General features: G+C 33.0%; 1 protein-coding gene across 2 annotated transcripts; it reads left to right on the top strand.

The window, feature by feature from the left end:
* The first annotated feature begins 3541 nt into the window (after positions 1-3541).
* On the top strand, positions 3542-18328 carry LOC138319191 (regucalcin-like). Of its 2 annotated transcripts, none has more exons than XM_069262167.1 (6): positions 3542-3783; positions 5781-5956; positions 6404-6553; positions 12483-12701; positions 13061-13201; positions 17567-18328. In XM_069262167.1, exons 2-6 carry the CDS (start codon positions 5800-5802, stop codon positions 17788-17790), a joined length of 891 nt encoding a protein of 296 aa, XP_069118268.1. In that variant the 5' UTR covers positions 3542-3783; positions 5781-5799; the 3' UTR covers positions 17791-18328. The 2 variants fall into 2 exon arrangements, with proteins under 2 accessions (XP_069118268.1, XP_069118267.1); XM_069262166.1 differs by having other exon boundaries at positions 3548-3783; positions 6404-6586; positions 17567-18307.
* Positions 18329-18679: the final 351 nt, after the last annotated feature.

Raw genomic sequence — 18679 nt, 5'->3', positions numbered from 1 at the left:
TATTTTATCTATATTTATCAATATGTAAGTTAAAATTTAATATGGTTTTAGAAATATGAGTAGAATGACCTTTGTTTTCTTGAGGCGAATTCGGATTTATATCGCTTTGCCGTTTATATTACTTAATACACACCAAAATCTTTGTTAATATCTTGTTTATTTCATATTTGTGGAATTATTGCTAGTTTGGGAACAAAACTGAGACTAAAAACTGCGTATGAACAATTTAACTATTGTTTATTATTCTATTTTTCTTGATTTTACACTTATGACATATATCATTGTGACAGCCCGTGTCCGATGTCTCTTGTTGAAATACGAATTACCTCCCTTTTACCGTTCTGAACAATTCAGATACAGCGCTAGCAGCAGTCCTATAGTAAAGACATAAGCTTTATACATATCACAGTTTACCACATAAGCCGCCGTATAGCCAAAGACTTCGCTAATGTAATATGCATGCACATATCACTAGTTTAATATAACATGGCTACTTTTTCATTATTTGGAAATCCATTTTGATGTCATGGAATAACGCCAGGAAACAATGTTGCCGGTGATGTCAAGATTCGAGGAAATCGTGATAAAATTAATTCTCATTTTTGCAAGACATTTTAACGCTAGAATTCTTTGAAATGTATGTTGTTCCAGTTATGTGATAAGAAGTATCTCGTCTTGAAATTTTCAGTTTTACTGGCCAAGACCGCACAAAAAACAACTTTTTAGACTAGTTTCATAAAATCTCATGAAATTTATACTCATTTAAGATATATAAACTCGATGTTATCAGACTCCACCCAAAGATTTACTTGCATATGTGACATGCCAAGAATTTTTTTAGGAATGTATTGCAGAATGGTATCAGCTTTCCTTCATCGACACAAGCGATCTTGACACAATTTCCAGACACTTGTAAACACCACATCATAATAAGATATGTAAGCTATGAACTAAAATTATCATCATTATTACCTCCCATTCCTTTGTGGATTTCACTTAGGATTTGCATTAAATCTCTTTTGATTTTATTGTTATAAAACTCTTGAAATAAAGCATATATAGAATTAGCCATTACATCCACATGTTGGTGACTTCAATAAACTATAATACTTTAAATTTCATGAAAATGTGTAGACCTGTACAAATTCAGTCTTAAACTTAATCAATGTTCATCATCACTAGTTCTTTTGATGCTAGGGGTCCTAACGCTAGCAATGTCCTAGTTAGCAAGAGCAATGAACTGACCGAAATAAATCAGTTGGCAGACTGAACTTCAAGTGAGAGCAGAATGCACTATATACGACATACAATCGTGGTTAGGGGAGCGAAATAATTACGATTAGATATCACAAGACACAAATCAGCATTAAATGACATACCGAGTAAAGATAAAATTAATTTAAACGATTTTTACATCAACAAAAACATAAAACATCGATGTTTACGTTTTTATTGCTGATTAGAATGCATATGGTAGCTGTTTCCTGTCATCGAAAGCGCAGTCTCCATTTAAAAAACCGCAATTTTTTTTCTAATTAATTGGAGAAAACTTACCTATTACATCAAATCTCAGTAATTTGACTCCAGTACAAAATCAATTATAAACATATATTTACATTTTGCCACAGCGACTCTAATGATAATCGTTATCTGTATTATGAGCCAATAATATCTACATAAATGGACGTGAGTCTTGTTTACTGATACAATGTTAGTCCGCGCGGGAAAATTGACATTGTAGTTGAATGAACCAGTTTGGTTATGAAACTTATAAAAAAATCTTTAAAATGTCTGGATAATTGAAAGTTAACTGAATAGCTATTGAAAAAACATTGAAATTTTGTTATCTTTTCAATTTTTTATAGGGACTATATTTTATCACATTGAACTTGGCTGTTGAGGTTAAATGGCTGAAGCGAGAGATTCAAATTTTTACTTGCATTTAAATTATATTTTACTTTGAACTAGAAAGTAAAATGTAAATATAACAATTAAAGGATTATTAGATTGCATTTATTGGAGATATAAATGCAATCTGGTTGGCATATAAATTTTTAACGGGCGCTATTCTATTTATCTGCCACCGAGATTGCACTTATATCTCCAATAAATGCAATCTAACAATTCTTTAATTGTTAATTACAAAACGTGGGTGGTAGTAATTTTGACCAGGTTAAAGCTAGTATGTAACAGGGACATATAACACAAATGCATGATACAAATGATTTCACAGTGGGTTTCCCAGGAAGTTGTAACGTTATCATTTGTTTATAAGTTTTATCATTTTATGGTGAATGTTCGTGGTGATAGATATTTCAAAGATTTCAAGTAGTATAGACAAAGAAATAGATAACTGTCGAGTGAGAGAAAAACTGTGAGCATGGTAGAATACCCTATGCCTTTCTTACCACTTCATCAAAGGAAACTGCCAAAATTATCGTTACTTTATGTTGTCCACCAGTCATGTACATCCAGAGCCTGATGATGTTAACTCATCATTGGTAACCCACGTAACGTTACAAACTAAAGACAATACTGCTAAGTGGCCCTCATCAATATAAGGACTACTGTAAAATGCTGGCCTCGTCATTCAATAGTTCAATGCTTAAATATTATCGTCAGTTCTGAGCCTTACAACACGGCAACATCCCCTGTTGTATGAGTGGATTGTAAGTAAGTAGTCAATATTGATTACTTGTACTTCCTTATGACGAACATTCAGCTGACAGGGCAATAGTTATCGTCGTACTAATTACACAATTGATAAACGATAGATAAATATAGATTCAGCAAATATTTATGTATGAATTACTACGCGCCATAATACTGGTAGTGAGAACTATATCGTATATATTAACCGAGAGATTACTGTGTTACGTTTGTGAAGTGTTAGCTTATTGATGACAATATATAAAACAGCACATCGAACCCGGTCGCATAGTACTCACAACGGTTAAACCAGTCGTTCCACTCTATTAAGCCAATTAACTAGCGAGTATTAGAAATAGACGAAACATAAGACGCACACAAAATATTCGAAATGAGTGATATCACTTTGGGTCGTTTTACAGCCACTCATTTTGCATGCAAATATTTTAGGGTCACCTGAATATGCAGGTTGAATAATAGAATAGGGACTGGCATACACAAAATAAAATAAAATTGTGAAGAAAGGGATGTTTCTTTCATTTGTTTGTTTAAATGTTCGGCAAATTCAACGATGTGTGATCACAAATGTTTGTATAATTATATTTTCGATATCATTATTTACAAAATGTAGATTGGAATATGAGGTACAGTCATTTAGCTTATCATGTTTGTAATGTCTGACGAGCAACCACATTTATGTCGTGTAAATATCATACTAGTTGAAACAGTAGGACTGACAATGTAAACAATATGTACCCGGTGTCATGTTGAAATAGTAGGATTGACAATGTAAACAATATGTACCCGGTGTCATGTTGAAATAGTAGGACTGACAATGTAAACAATATGTACCCGATGTCATGTTGAAATAGTAGGACTGACAATGTAAACAATATGTACCCGGTGTCATGTTGAAATAGTAGGACTGACAATGTAAACAATATGTACCCGGTGTCATGTTTGTACACATTGCCGATAAGACTATATGATATATATATCAAATTCCAGTTTCTATTTTTGGATAACTTTACTAGGGGATGATTTATTCGAGCTTGTTGACATTTTGGGGACACGACCCAACACGATCTTATACCTTTCTATTTAGATAACTAAGGACAGGGTTACCAACCGGTGGTGAGTACATTTCTTTCCTTATTCTCCGTGACTGACAACGAAACAAATGTTCCTGTAATAACTTCATACAAGAGTAACAAAACCAGACTTACAAAATAGGCATCATGACAATATGACGTAAGCAGTTAATTGTCATATGTAGATGAATGTTTGACACTTTAACACTGACCTTGGTTGAAGGACTGCTAAAACTGCTAAACCTGCAGGGTTCATATGTCTCTGCATATAAAACACGTGAGTAGTGGGCATTTGGTGGCTTCAACACGGTCGGTAAGATCATGCATTATTATATCATTGTTATGACCTTATAGGATTAATCTTATCTACTTAGATAAAGTTTACTGGTTTAAGTAGTTCGATGATACATTAAACAAAAAAGATTATATACTTATATTCATCAATTTGAAAAAAAAGCAAACCTCTCGCTGTAACGTCCATCTATTTACGCTTGAATCAGATAGGGTGTTGACAAATTTCGTCAGTCTCGAATCTATCAACAGCCAGTTTCCACGTGTTTACATTTACATTACTGACTTTGACTGTATGTCATGACCTATATTCAGATGTTACTTTCCAATAGTCCCTGGTAGGTATGCGTCATGTTATCAGTGACCATGTAGTTTCACGTGTAACATTAAATGTTATTGTACAGTGCTTATTATACAAGAAAGTGTGTCAAATATAATCTGATTGTGGCAAGTTATATTGTTTAAGTACTCTACTCATTTAAGTGAACATTTTAAATGATATACAATATTGAATTAACTCGTTCATATGAGTTATATACGTGTATGTGTATTGTTAATGAGACAGACGTCTAAGGCAGAGCCCGAGTTTTTACCATGGTATAAAATATGTCTAATGCAGAAGTCGAGTTTTTACCATGGTATATTATATATGTAAGGCAGAAGCCCGAGTTTTTACCATGGTATAATATATATGTAAGGCAGAAGCCGAGTTTTTACCATGGTATAAATTATGTGTAAGGTATAAATTATGTGTAAGGCAGAAGCCCGAGGTTTTACCATGGTATAAAATATGTCTAATGCAGAAGCCGAGTTTTTACCATGGTATAATATATGTCTAAGGCAGAAGCCGAGTTTTTACCATGGTATAATATATGTCTAAGGCAGAAGCCTGAGTTTTTACCATGGTATAATATATGATGTAAGGCAGAAGCCGAGTTTTTACCATGGTATAATACATCGTTAAACTCATCTCGGCGCTCGCACGTCAATGTAGCCAATTTATGTACTCATTATATGTAATGATATATTAAAACGGCAGGCTGAAGTTGGTTTCGAGTTCCGAGTTCCGTTTTACTTAAACGGAACTCGGAACTCGGGAACCAACTTCAGCCTGCCTTTTCAACATACTTGAATATATACTTTGTATAAAGTCTGATCTTGTCAGGTGTATTGCATGGGTATAGGGAAACTAATTATCACAAAACTGGCCGGCCAGTCATGTCACACGGCAATATTTACAAATTTTCTGCAGTTCTACTCGATCACGAAAAACGGCTGTTCAAATGGCTGGTCCATCCTTGACGATAATGAATGATTAATTCATTATAGATGCAAAATCCCTTGGTACTATTATGACGTCATATGTAGTTTTGACGTCATGATCTATATATGCCGTTGCATGATTATCTCAGTAGACGGAAGCGTCACTTCCGAACTTGATTTTCTCTGTTTGATATAGAGACGAAATTAAAAGTTTGACTTATATTTCTATTAATACAAGTTATTTGATAAATAAAATCTTACACTTTTAAATACGTAATATGAAATTTATTAAACTCGTTAAACAATTTGATATACCACTCGCCTAAAGGCTCGTGGCATATCAAATTTTTGAACTTAATTGATAAATTTCATATTACATAGCCACTCATGTAAGAATCTCTATTTACATCTTATATGAACAAAAACTGCATTTTGTTGACAGGATTTGGCTGTCACTAGTGAGCGCATAAATATATTTTGTTTCAGGTGAAAGTGCAATCGTATAATGTCTGTAACTATAGAGATTCCTAATGTGACTCGCCAACTCGGGGAGGGGCCTCACTGGGAGGATAGCACGGGCACACTTGTGTTTATTGACAGCTTGGAGAAACAGTTGTTCAAATGGAACCCAGTCATCAATGATATTTCCTCTGTAAAACTCGGTAAGATCAGGGAGATGAAACAGTGTTAGATTGAACCATTCTACATTCGTAAACCACTTTATGAAAGTATTGGGAAGCGCCAGAGAAAAAAAACTACAAAGAATGATATAAAATAAATTACATGTAGGTGGACGATCATCAACACTCACATTGTCTGAAAACTTTTCCTTGTCTCATTATTTACTACTTAGGCGCACTGAACAACGACCATAAAATAGTATTTAATACTTAGACAGATAAAGAAACTTACCACTTGAATAAAAAACTTCTTCTTTAACTTGCATATCTTTTAAAATCATGTGCATCAGAAGACAATTGTGGCTAGATGTCAATTGGTTTTTAATGTTTCAGTTTAATGTGTTTTTAGGAATTATTTTCATTCGACATGTGGCACTATCTAAAATGAACACGCGGAGCTAATATATTGTTGAATGTGTTTCCATGCAGACGGGACGATTGGTTCAGTTGTTCCATGTCGTAATGGTGGTTACCTGGTCGGCTTGGGCCGCACCATTTCACACTTTGACTGGGAAACAGGAACAACAACAAAATTACATGAGGTGGATTCTAATGGATTTGACGACAGATTCAATGATGGTAAATGTGACCCAGCTGGCAGGTTCTGGACAGGTATATAGCGCACTGTATTAATAAACAGGTATATCGCATTGCATTAATAAACAGGTATAGCGTACGGTATACATAAATAGGTATATCGTTCTGTATTAATAAATAGGTTTAGTACATCGCATGATACTTACTAGGAATGCGATTGGATAACAGTCATGATTTATTTTGCGACAGTTCCCTGTCCTTCTCGACTACGGGAGACTATACCAAAGTATAGTCCCCCCGGGAAATGAGCACGCGACCAAATATATGACTCCATAATGAATGTCATGTGACGTTCTAAATCTATTGAGACCCTTCCTTCGGAACAGTTCTCCTATAGTGTTGTCTGGCGAGGTATAGTTCCCTCGTCTTTGACTCGGGGTCTATACCTCGCCAGACAACATTATAGGAGAACAGTTCCCTCTGTGGAAAGGGCCATAATAGAATAATAGCATACTGGTTAACAAACAGGTATAGCGTACTGTATTAAATAATAAACAGGTATAGCGTACTGTGTTAAATAATAAACAGGTATAGCGTACTGTATTAAATAATAAACAGGTATAGCGTACTGTGTTAAATAATAAACAGGTATAGCGTACTGTATTAAATGATAAACAGGTAAAGCGTACTGTATTAATAAACAGGTATAGCGTACTGTAGTAATAAACATGTATAGCGTATTAATAAACATATAGCGTACGGTATTGATAAACAGGTATAGCGTACTGTATTGATAAACAGGTATAGCGTACTGTATTAATAAACAGGTATAGCGTACTGTATTAATAAACAGGTATAACGTACTGTGTTAAATAATAAGCAGGTATAGCGTACTGTATTAAATAATAAGCAGGTATAGCGTACTGTATTAAATAATAAACAGGTATAGCGTACTGTATTAAATAATAAACAGGTATAAATAATAAACAGCGTACTGTATTAAATAATAAGCAGGTATAGCGTACTGTATTAAATAATAAACAGGTATATCGTACTGTTTTAATAAGCAGTTATATCTTACTGTATTAATAAGCAGGTATAGCGTACTGTACTAAATAATAAGCAGGTATAGCGTACTGTATTAAATAATAAACAGGTATAGCGTACTGTATTAAATAATAAGCAGGTATAGCGTACTGTATTAAATAATAAGCAGGTATAGCGTACTGTATTAAATAATAAACAGGTATAGCGTACTGTATTAAATAATAAACAGGTATAGCGTACTGTATTAATAAGCAGGTATAGCGTACTGTATTGATACACAGGTATAGCGTACTGTATTAAATAACAGGTATAGCGTACTGTATAATAAGCAGGTATAGCTACTGTATTAAATAATATAGCAGGTATAGCGTACTGTATTAAATAATAAACAGGTATAGCGTACTGTATTATAATAATAAACAGGTATAGCGTACTGTATTAAATAATAAAACAGGTATAGCGTACTGTTTAAATAATAAACAGGTATAGCGTACTGTATTAATAAGCAGGTATAGCGTACTGTAGTAATAAGCAGGTATAGCGTACTGTATTAATAAGCAGGTATAGCGTACTGTAGTAATAAGCAGGTATAGCGTACTGTATTAATAAGCAGGTATAGCGTACTGTAGTAATAAGCAGGTATAGCGTACTGTAGTAATAAGCAGGTATAGCGTACTGTATTAAATAATAAGCAGGTATAGCGTACTGTATTAATAAGCAGGTATAGCGTACTGTATTAATAAGCAGGTATAGCGTACTGTATTAATAAGCAGGTATAGCGTACTGTATTAATAAGCAGGTATAGCGTACTGTAGTAATAAGCAGGTATAGCGTACTGTATTAAATAATAAACAGGTATAGCGTACTGTGTTAAATAATAAACAGGTATAGCGTACTGTAAGCAGGTATAGCGTACTGTATTAAATAATAAACAGGTATAGCGTACTGTGTTAAATAATAAACAGGTATAGCGTACTGTATTAATAATAAACAGGTATAGCGTACTGTGTTAAATAATAAACAGGTATAGCGTACTGTATTAATAAGCAGGTATAGCGTACTGTATTAATAAGCAGGTATAGCATACTGTAAACAAACAGGTATAGCGTACTGTATTAATAAGCAGGTATAGCATACTGGTTAACAAACAGGTATAGCGTACTGTATTAATAAGCAGGTATAGCATACTGGTTAACAAACAGGTATAGCGTACTGTATTAATAAGCAGGTATAGCATACTGGTTAACAAACAGGTATAGCGTACTGTATTAAATAATAAACAGGTATAGCGTACTGTATTAAATAATAAACAGGTATAGCGTACTGTATTAAATAATAAACAGGTATAGCGTACTGTGTTAAATAATAAACAGGTATAGCGTACTGTATTAATAATACAGGTATAGCGTACTGTGTTAAATAATAAACAGGTATAGCGTACTGTATTAATAATACAGGTATAGCGTACTGTATTAATAAACAGGTATATCGTACTGTATTAATAAACAGGTATATCGTACTGTATTAATAAACAGGTATAGCGTACTGTATTGATAAACAGGTATAGCGTACTGTATTAATAAAACAGGTTATAGCGTACTGTATTAATAAACAGGTATAGCGTACTGTATTAATAAAACAGGTATAGCGTACTGTATTAAATAATAAGCAGGTATAGCGTACTGTACTAAATAATAAGCAGGTATAGCGTACTGTATTAAATAATAAAAACAGGTATAGCGTACTGTATTAAATAATAACAGGTATAGCGTACTGTATTAATAATAAAAAGGTATAGCGTACTGTATTAAATAATAAACAGGTATAGCGTACTGTATTTAAATAATAATAAACAGGTATAGCGTACTGTATTGATAAGCAGGTGTAGCGTACTGTATAATAAAGCAGGTATAGCGTACTGTTTATCAGGTATACGTACTGTAATAACAGGTATAGGTCTGTATTAATAAATAAGCAGGTATAGCGTACTGTACTAAATAATAAGCAGGTATAGCGTACTGTATTAATAATAAGCAGGTATAGCGTACTGTATTAAATAATAAACAGGTATAGCGTACTGTATTAAATAATAAACAGGTATAGCGTACTGTATTAAATATAAACAGGTATAGCGTAACTGTATTATAACAGGTATAGCGTACTGTATTAATAATAAACAGGTATAGCGTACTGTATTAATAAACAGGTATAGCGTACTGTATTAAATAATAAACAGGTATAGCGTACTGTATTAATAAGCAGGTATAGCGTACTGTATTAAATAATAAACAGTATAGCGTACTGTATTAAATAATAACAGGTATAGCGTACTGTATTAAATAATAACAGGTATAGCGTACTGTATTAAATAATAAACAGGTATAGCGTACTGTATTAGAAATAATAACAGGTATAGCGTACTGTATTAATTAATAAGCAGGTATAGCGTACTGTATTAATAAGCAGGTATAGCGTACTGTAGTAATAAGCAGGTATAGCGTACTGTATTAATAAGCAGGTATAGCGTACTGTATTAAATAATAAACAGGTATAGCGTACTGTATTAAATAATAAACAGGTATAGCGTACTGTGTTAAATAATAAACAGGTATAGCGTACTGTATTAATACACAGGTATAGCGTACTGTATTAAATAATAAACAGGTATAGCGTACTGTTTAAATAATAAACAGGTATAGCGTACTGTAAATAAACAGGTATAGCGTACTGTTTAAATAATAAACAGGTATAGCGTACTGTATTAATAAAACAGGTATAGCGTACTGTATTAATAATAACAGGTATAGCGTACGTTTAAATAATAAACAGGTATAGCGTACTGTATTAAATAATAAACAGGTATAGCGTACTGTATTAAATAATAAACAGGTATAGCGTACTGTATTAAATAATAAACAGGTAATTAAGCGTACTGTATAATAAACAGTATAGCGTACTGTTAAAAGTATAGCGTACTGTATTAAATAATAAACAGGTATAGCGTACTGTTATTAAATAATAAACAGGTATAGCGTACTGTATTAAATAATAAACAGGTATAGCGTACTGTATTAATAAACAGGTATATCGTACTGTATTAATAAACAGGTATAGCGTACTGTGTTAAATAATAAACAGGTATAGCGTACTGTATTAAATAATAAAAAGGTATAGCGTACTGTATTATTAATAATAAACAGGTATAGTTACTGTATTAATAAACAGTTTATATCGTACTGTATTAATAAACAGGTATAGGTACTGTATTAATAAAACAGGTATAGCGTACTGTATTAATAACAGTATAGCGTACTGTATTAATAATAAACAGGTATAGCGTACTGTAATTGTAAATAAAAAACAGGTATATCGTACTGTATTAATAAAACAGGTATAGCGTACTGTATAATAAACAGGTATACGTACTGTAATAATAAACAGGTATACGTACTGTAATAAACAGGTATAGTTACTGTATTAATAAACAGGTATAGCGTACTGTATTAATAAACAGATACTTATAAAAACAGGTATAGCGTACTGTATTAATAAACAGGATAGCGTACTGTATTAATAAACAGGATAGCGTACTGTATTAATAAACAGGATAGCGTACTGTATTAATAAACAGGATAGCGTACTGTATTAATAAACAGGATAGCGTACTGTATTAATAAACAGGATAGCGTACTGTATTAATAAACAGGATAGCGTACTGTATTAATAAACAGGATAGCGTACTGTATTAATAAACAGGATAGCGTACTGTATTAATAAACAGGATAGCGTACTGTATTAATAAACAGGTGTATAGCGTACTGTATTAATAAAAGCAGGTATAGCGTACTGTATAAAATAATAAACAGGTATAGCGTACTGTATTAATAAACAGGTATAGCGAACTGTATTAAATAATAAACAAGTATAGCGTACTATGTTAATAAACAGGTATAGCGTACTGTGTTAAATGATAATCAGGTATAGCGTACTGTGTTAAAAAATAAGCAGGTATATCGTACTGCATTAATTAAATAATAAACAGGTATAGCGTACTGTGATAAATAATAAACAGGTATAGCGTACTGTATTAAACAATAAACAGGTATATCGTACTGTAGTAATAAGCAGGTATAGCGTACTGTATTAATTAACAGGATAGCGTACTGTATTATTAAACAGGATAACGTACTGTATTAATAAACAGGTATAGCGTACTGTATTAATTAATAAACAGGTATATCGTACTGTAGTAATAAGCAGGTATAGCGTACTGTATTAATAAACAGGATAACGTACTGTATTAATAAACAGGTATAGCGTACTGTATTAATAAACAGGTATAGCGTACTGTAGTAATTAGCAGGTATAGCGTACTGTATTAATAAACAGGTATAGCGTTCGGTATTAATAAACAGGTGTAGCGTACTGTAGTAATAAACAGGATAGCGTACCGTGTTAAATAATAAGCAGGAATAGCGTACTATATTGATAAACATTATATATAGCGTACTGTATTGATAAACATTATAGCGTACTGTATTGATAAACAGGTATAGCGTACTGTATTAATAAACAGGTATAGCGTACTGTATTAATAAGCAGGTATAACGTACTGTAGTAGTAAACAGGTATAGCGCACTGTAGTAATAAGTTACTAAAGTATTAGTATAAGTTATTTTATCATTTTAAACAACCTGAAATTTATGTTTATTAATAAAAGAATATGGTGAGTATTGATCCTATATTTATTTTATTCTTAAAGGTTTTCTGTATCAGATATGTCCTGCTTATATTTAATATGTCGAAACATATGCTTATATGCCTGTTTAGTTTCTGTGGAATACGTTTACACTACTCATCGCACAATAAATGATACAACTGGCTGCGAGCGACATTAATGTTACATGTTGCCGTTAATTGTTAGGTACCATGGGAGGTCAGATAGACGATACACCTTCGTTTGAGCCTAACGTCGGCAGTCTATATAGCCTCGATACCAATGGGAAACTAGTAAAACATTACAACAATATATCGGTATCCAATGGACTGGCCTGGTCCTCCGACGAGCAAACCATGTTCTACATAGACACTGGAACAAGAAAAGTGCAGGCATTTACATATGACGTCACATCTGGAGAATTAAGTATGTGTCGGTAGCTATGCATATCACAATAATAACAGAATGTAATAAGCTAAGGGTAAACTAATATGATTAAATAAATAAAAAAGAAGATGTGGATTATCAAATTAGGTTTTTTTGTGTTTTTATATAAATTAATAGTGAAAATTATAAGTTTCATAAAAATCCAAATCGGTGATGACAGATGTTATATTATATATAAGACCGTAAAGCACTTCTTGTCTAGACATCTTTCAATCTGTTTTAAGGTTCGATTTTCATTCTTTATATTCTTAATCATTCAGCAGGAAGCAGGACCACCATGATATTGTCCAGAACCTGATGTTTAGCTTGTTTTGTACGTGGTTTTATTTTCCTGGAAGGTGAACGGAGAGATGTTGTAAATTTCCACGATCTGCCCGACGAGATTGGATGGCCAGATGGGATGACCATTGACACGGACGGACATCTCTGGGTAGCCTGCTTCTTCTCCGGAAAGGTCATATGTTTTGATCCCAACACAGGTAATATTACTTCAGTGGTTTGTTCCTCTTTCTCCCACTTTTTCGAGATCAAAGGAATTATACAAACACTGGAGAACAATGGCACACCAATTATAGTCAGTTCTGATAAAGTAGTTTCTTACAGGTAGATTTTTTTCCTGTAATTTTACAAATAGCCACAATTCTATTTAGCTGTGAGTATACCTATTCTGCATTTTATTTCCATTTCAAATGTTTTGTTATATTTTATCACACTATCTTAAAATATAACAAAACATTAGTTAATAAGAGATAATAATTTAAAATTAAAACATTTATATATATAACACCCGAAACTTTAAGCACTACACTTAAAAATTAATAAGAGATAACTCATTAAAATCAAAACATATATTTTTTACTTTAAACTTGAATTTAAACATATTTTGTTGTCATAAATGAACAAATGGATTGGGCACAAGTTATTTCAACTTAAGAAGCCTTCTCCAATCAACATGAAATATTTACAGGTGATGACATTCATACAATAGGTATAGATAATAATTGATTTCATCAAAGTATATAAAAACAAGATAAACTGTATATTATAAAATTATGTAATGTTCAAAATCTTCTGATGGACTTTATGAATGATTGCGCAAGTTCAAATACATGACAATTTACTTCAAAAGCCAAGTTTTCATTTCCGTAATGTAAGGTAAGGTTGGGTAAGGCGGCTGTCGATGGTTCGGAATCGTTTGGCTCTGGGTCTGGTTTGTCCTCCGGCTGCATGTTGGATGCGTGTAATCTCGTTGTTGGCCTGGATTTCCTGGAACAGACGGATGATGCTGTAGATATTTGTGTGGGAATGTTCAACCTTCTTCTTGAGTTTGTTGTGCAATCCTCGGCGTTACATAGGTCAATGAGGTTGCTGGATGTCGCAAAGGCTATGATGCGGGATTGGTCACCATCGTCAAGGAATTCCTTTCCAGTAGTCGTCTGTGTCCACTTTCCCTCGATATTGATGTCATGGATGGTCTTTGGTAGTTGAGGAGTGTGGGTGCGTCTGGCGTTGTAGAGTAATGTCTTGCTAGATTGAAATGTTGGTAGGTGTTGGACAGTGGAGAGTGTATCATTATTCCAGTCGTGAGTTCGCAGTTTGGTAACCTCTTCTTCGGAAATCCTGGGTATGGGACCTCCATGGTATTCAGCGGGTACAGATGTTCTCCATAATCTCAAGGGCCGTGATCTTGGCGTGGTCCTGAGGATGGTTGTGGGAGTGGCGGCCATTTCCTGTAGGGAGGTTGTTGCGGGTACTCAATATGGAGGGGCAGTCGGGTATGGTGCATCTTCAGAGATGCGTTCTCCTCCGTTGTTCTTCACACAGTGGATGTAGCCATTATAAGCAATGTTCTGTCTTCCAAATTTATTTCTAAGAAACTTCACCTGAATCGGTGCGTTTGCCGTTTTGTTGGTTGATGGGGAACTGTGATAGTCAAACCTCTCTTATGTCCTTATTTACTTATAACATACAGCTTGGATGCTGGTCTGAACACTTTTTTTCTTATTATCAAAATCTTAGATGTATTCACTTTTTATCCATTTTATGCCTTGATAATTAAAAAAGTCAGCTTATGTGGCCATTTACAAAGACCTACATATAATGTATGCTAATTATTTGATTACTGATTCTTCACTCAAAAAATTCAAAACTATTAGACATCTCCTTATATTTATCATAACTGTCTTTTATAGACTTAGCTGATGAAAATGGTATATGATATGTAAATGTTGTTTAAATAATGATGAAATTAGATAACTTTAAATATTGTGTAAAAACCAGGTAATGTGGAAGAACACGGGTATAATCCAGGTAATGTGGGAAAACACAGGTAAAATCCAGGTAAGGGATATGTGAAGCAGACTGTAACTGCTGTCACAACATAACTGCCCCTATGTTATTATAAAAAAGTGGGAGAAACAAGAACACACCACTTTCGTCTAGCAGTGTCAAGGAAAAGTCCTGGTGTACAACAAAAAATTAAATACAGATCCATGTAAGGATCAGGCAGGAGGTGATACATGATAGTCACCAAAATTTCTCATTTTTGCATTAAACATCTCACGTAGATAAATGAAAAACACATTAATTTTATAACCTATTTATATCACATACAGGTTGCATTTGAAATATGGACAAATACATATGACCAGGGGTGACGGCTGGCCTAATTGAATAATTAGGTTTACATCAAGAATATCATAAATCTGTGATAAAAGAAAACAAGTGTAAAGTATTAATTAATATTTTTATATAAAAAAGTAATAGAAAAGGCCAACTTATTTAAGTTATATTTGATTACAGATTTTTATTGTTGAAAAGCAAAAAAATTAAGTTTGTTGCCATGGCAACCATCAGTGAGAGTGAATATACAATGTCATGTACTTGAATATTATACTTTTATTTCCGTAAAAATCTCAAATCTTCATTCAGGTAGGAAATACTGTTTTTATAATTAATAAATACTAATACTAAATATATTTTAAGATAATAAACAGTTTTGATAATTTTGACCTGGACCTTAGAGTAGTCATGGAAACTTAAGACCATTTTACATAAAAAATAGCCTTAAAATATCATTTTTAACAAGATTCTTCAAGTTTAACTTTTCGTAATATACTTGATCGTCAAAAAATTACCAAATTTCGTCAAAGATAGATTTGATATCCTTATGGTGGTATTTCTTAATCAAAAATGCCGTATTTAATCCAGATTGAAGCAATTTATGGGGAATACCAGGGGATACCGTTGTTACGCTCTGTTGGTGGCACAGTCCACACGTGAGTAAACATCACACAGGTATGTTTGTCACCTGATAGATGTTGACAGACGACGCTAATGCATTGTAATCTTATTATCGTCTCTTTAATAAACGAATCTCTTTAAACATTAATTAAAATTCTACTTAAAATCTTCAAATCCCTTAAAAACTATTATCGGAGATTGATCATATGAAAACAGCTAGGAAGTTTACAATGGAAAGTCAATTACTTGGAAATGAGCAAGTATCAAGCGAACAAACAATTTTGCACGAGACCATACAATGCCTTCTAAACAGGTAAGAGGGAAGCGGATACTAGCACTCGATTAAGAGGCAACTGAGGGGTAATTTCTACTAAGTAATACTTCGCTCTTCTGTAATTTTTTTCTTTTGCGTACATGTGTGTGTTTCAAGTCGTCAGAATGGAGTATATATTTCTACTGAAGTATTGTGTATTTATTTTTGAAAGAAGAACCACTTTTATAAGGATGAACATTGTAAAACATTGAATAAATCTAAACATGTTCTGAATTTGCCCGTGTTATCGCTAAAATATTTAGCTTGTGGCATTGCATGTAAAATGATAAAGATAAGGTATCAAAAATAAATATGAACTTACCTTATCATTCATTACGCTAACCACACTTTGTGACAGCAAGTAACTAGACGGTAGACTGCAGTGCATTTCAAGTGCTTCCTCCAAATTGGTGCAGCATATGCCTTGAAATGCTTGTAAGATCAAGAAAAAAAGAGACAAGTGCAAATTAACTGTTCAGATCTTACTTTCTCCAAGCTTTGCTGGTGCTTACACTTTTATTGGTTGTACAACTGATGGATAAAGTCATTTAACAGGTTTTTGTTCCCACATCAAATAGCCAAATATTTTGCATATACTCAGTACAGCAATGGTATCAAAAGTTGTAGGAATATCTCTTAAGAAACATTGCATGCTTTAAAACTTTCCAGGGGAGTGAATTCTTCGTCCTGGTGGATAATTTATCTGCATTAGATGGGCGTATCCATCTTGTATAACAGCACCCTCTACAGGGATAAATTTGCAAAAAGGTCAAAGGGAGATAATTCATCCATAAGTTTTGAGATTTTCATCATTTTTACGCCTTTAACCTGGCCATCATTCTAAATTATCAAAACATTTTTATTTTTTAGTTTAAATCTTTGGGACTTTGTCTTTTAAATTATCTAATTTAGAAATTATGATGCAGTTTATAAAAACCCTCATACACAAGTGCTTTACTATAGATTGCTATGGGACATCCCTCTGTAAATCTTGGAATTAACACCGTTTCTTCATGATAAACATATTTTGGACTAAAAACAATTTTTGCCCCCTTTTTTAGTCATATTTCAGATTCTTCATATTGAAAATCCCTAAAAATCGGATTTGGTCGTATAGCATGTATCACCATTTACACACTAATTGCCTGATTCTTACATGTACTTAACAGTATTACTCTTATTTTTTTATAAAGTTATCTGTTCAATTTTTTTTCAGCTAGAGGATTTCAACAACAAAACAATGAAAACTGAGCTACTGTTGTAAATATATATCTTTATTGTTGATTAGGCAAGAAACTTAGAGAGATAACCTTCCCTTCACTACGAACGACGTCGTGTTGTTTTGGTGGAGAAAATTTGGACGAGTTATATGTGACCTCGGCAACAATGGGAGCTAAGGAAGAGGAACTAAAAGGTTATCCCTCAACTGGATCAGTCTTCAAGGTCACTGGACTTGGGGTCAAAGGGCGTCCCGCTAACGTTTACCTTGGTGCTACTACGAGTAAAATATAAACTTTTTTCGCAAACATTTTAAAAATATACAGTTATCGTTAGAATTATTTTATTCTTGTTCGCCAATCTGTTTTCTGAAATCTTAAGCAAACTACGATATCCGTAAGGTGATTTTAGTCATATATCAGTTGTAAATGTCTTAAAAAGACAAAATGCAATGCTGCTCTCTTTCAGCTTCAAGGTTTTTTAAGTTTAATGTATATATCAGTATTCAATAATTATGATTCTTATACTCTATTTATATTATATTTCATATGACGTAATCATTGTCTTACGATATATATTGTTAGTGATCTATCGAATGTATTAGGTTTCTTTTCATTTTTACTGAATTTGAATATGTGTTATCAACAATTACATTTTGGGAGTTCTAAGTAATTGATATATGTAGTCATTATGAAAACTGTACAATAATGAAAGCTTGGAGCAAGAAAATGTTTTGTATGAACATTGGTGTGTATTCACACAAAAGAGCTTAATAAAAACAATGAACGATGAATACCTGTTGTACCAGAATGTTAGTGAGTTAATAGGGAAGTCAGCGTCTTCAGCTTTGTAGTACCAAAAACAAATATAAACATATACATGAACACGCATCTACTAAATGCATTAAAATCCATTATTTCCCTTACTTGTTAATTAAAATATAATATATATATATATATATATATATATGTCTATGTACAGGTTAACGCACTGCCGGCTCGTTTTGGCAACATATTGATTTTCACAATTGGCTCCGTGTTTGAAAGGGTTATGTCAGAGGTTAGTTGATTTTATTTCCAATAATAGGTTTTCTACAGACGGAAATTTGTTTAAAGGTAACTTAAACAATGTAGGTTATTTCTATAAGAAAGAAAGCCAAAAGAGTTGATCAGTGTTGCTAAGA

Source organism: Argopecten irradians, chromosome 3, assembly GCF_041381155.1.
Source record: "Argopecten irradians isolate NY chromosome 3, Ai_NY, whole genome shotgun sequence".
Lineage (NCBI taxonomy): Eukaryota > Metazoa > Mollusca > Bivalvia > Pectinida > Pectinidae > Argopecten > Argopecten irradians.
Note: the sequence above shows the minus strand (reverse complement) of the source record. Positions and strands in the feature narration are given on the sequence as shown.

What these genes read in the sequence shown, in the direction of transcription:
- LOC138319191 (XM_069262166.1), top strand. Translation starts at nt 5,800, where the DNA reads ATGTCTGTAACTATAGAGATTCCTAATGTGACTCGCCAACTCGGGGAG. An exon ending in TATTTCCTCTGTAAAACTCG is followed by an intron (nt 5,957 to 6,403) that starts GTAAGATCAGGG and finishes GTTTCCATGCAG; the next exon opens with ACGGGACGATTGGTTCAGTT. An exon ending in CGTCACATCTGGAGAATTAA is followed by an intron (nt 12,702 to 13,060) that starts GTATGTGTCGGT and finishes TTTTCCTGGAAG; the next exon opens with GTGAACGGAGAGATGTTGTA.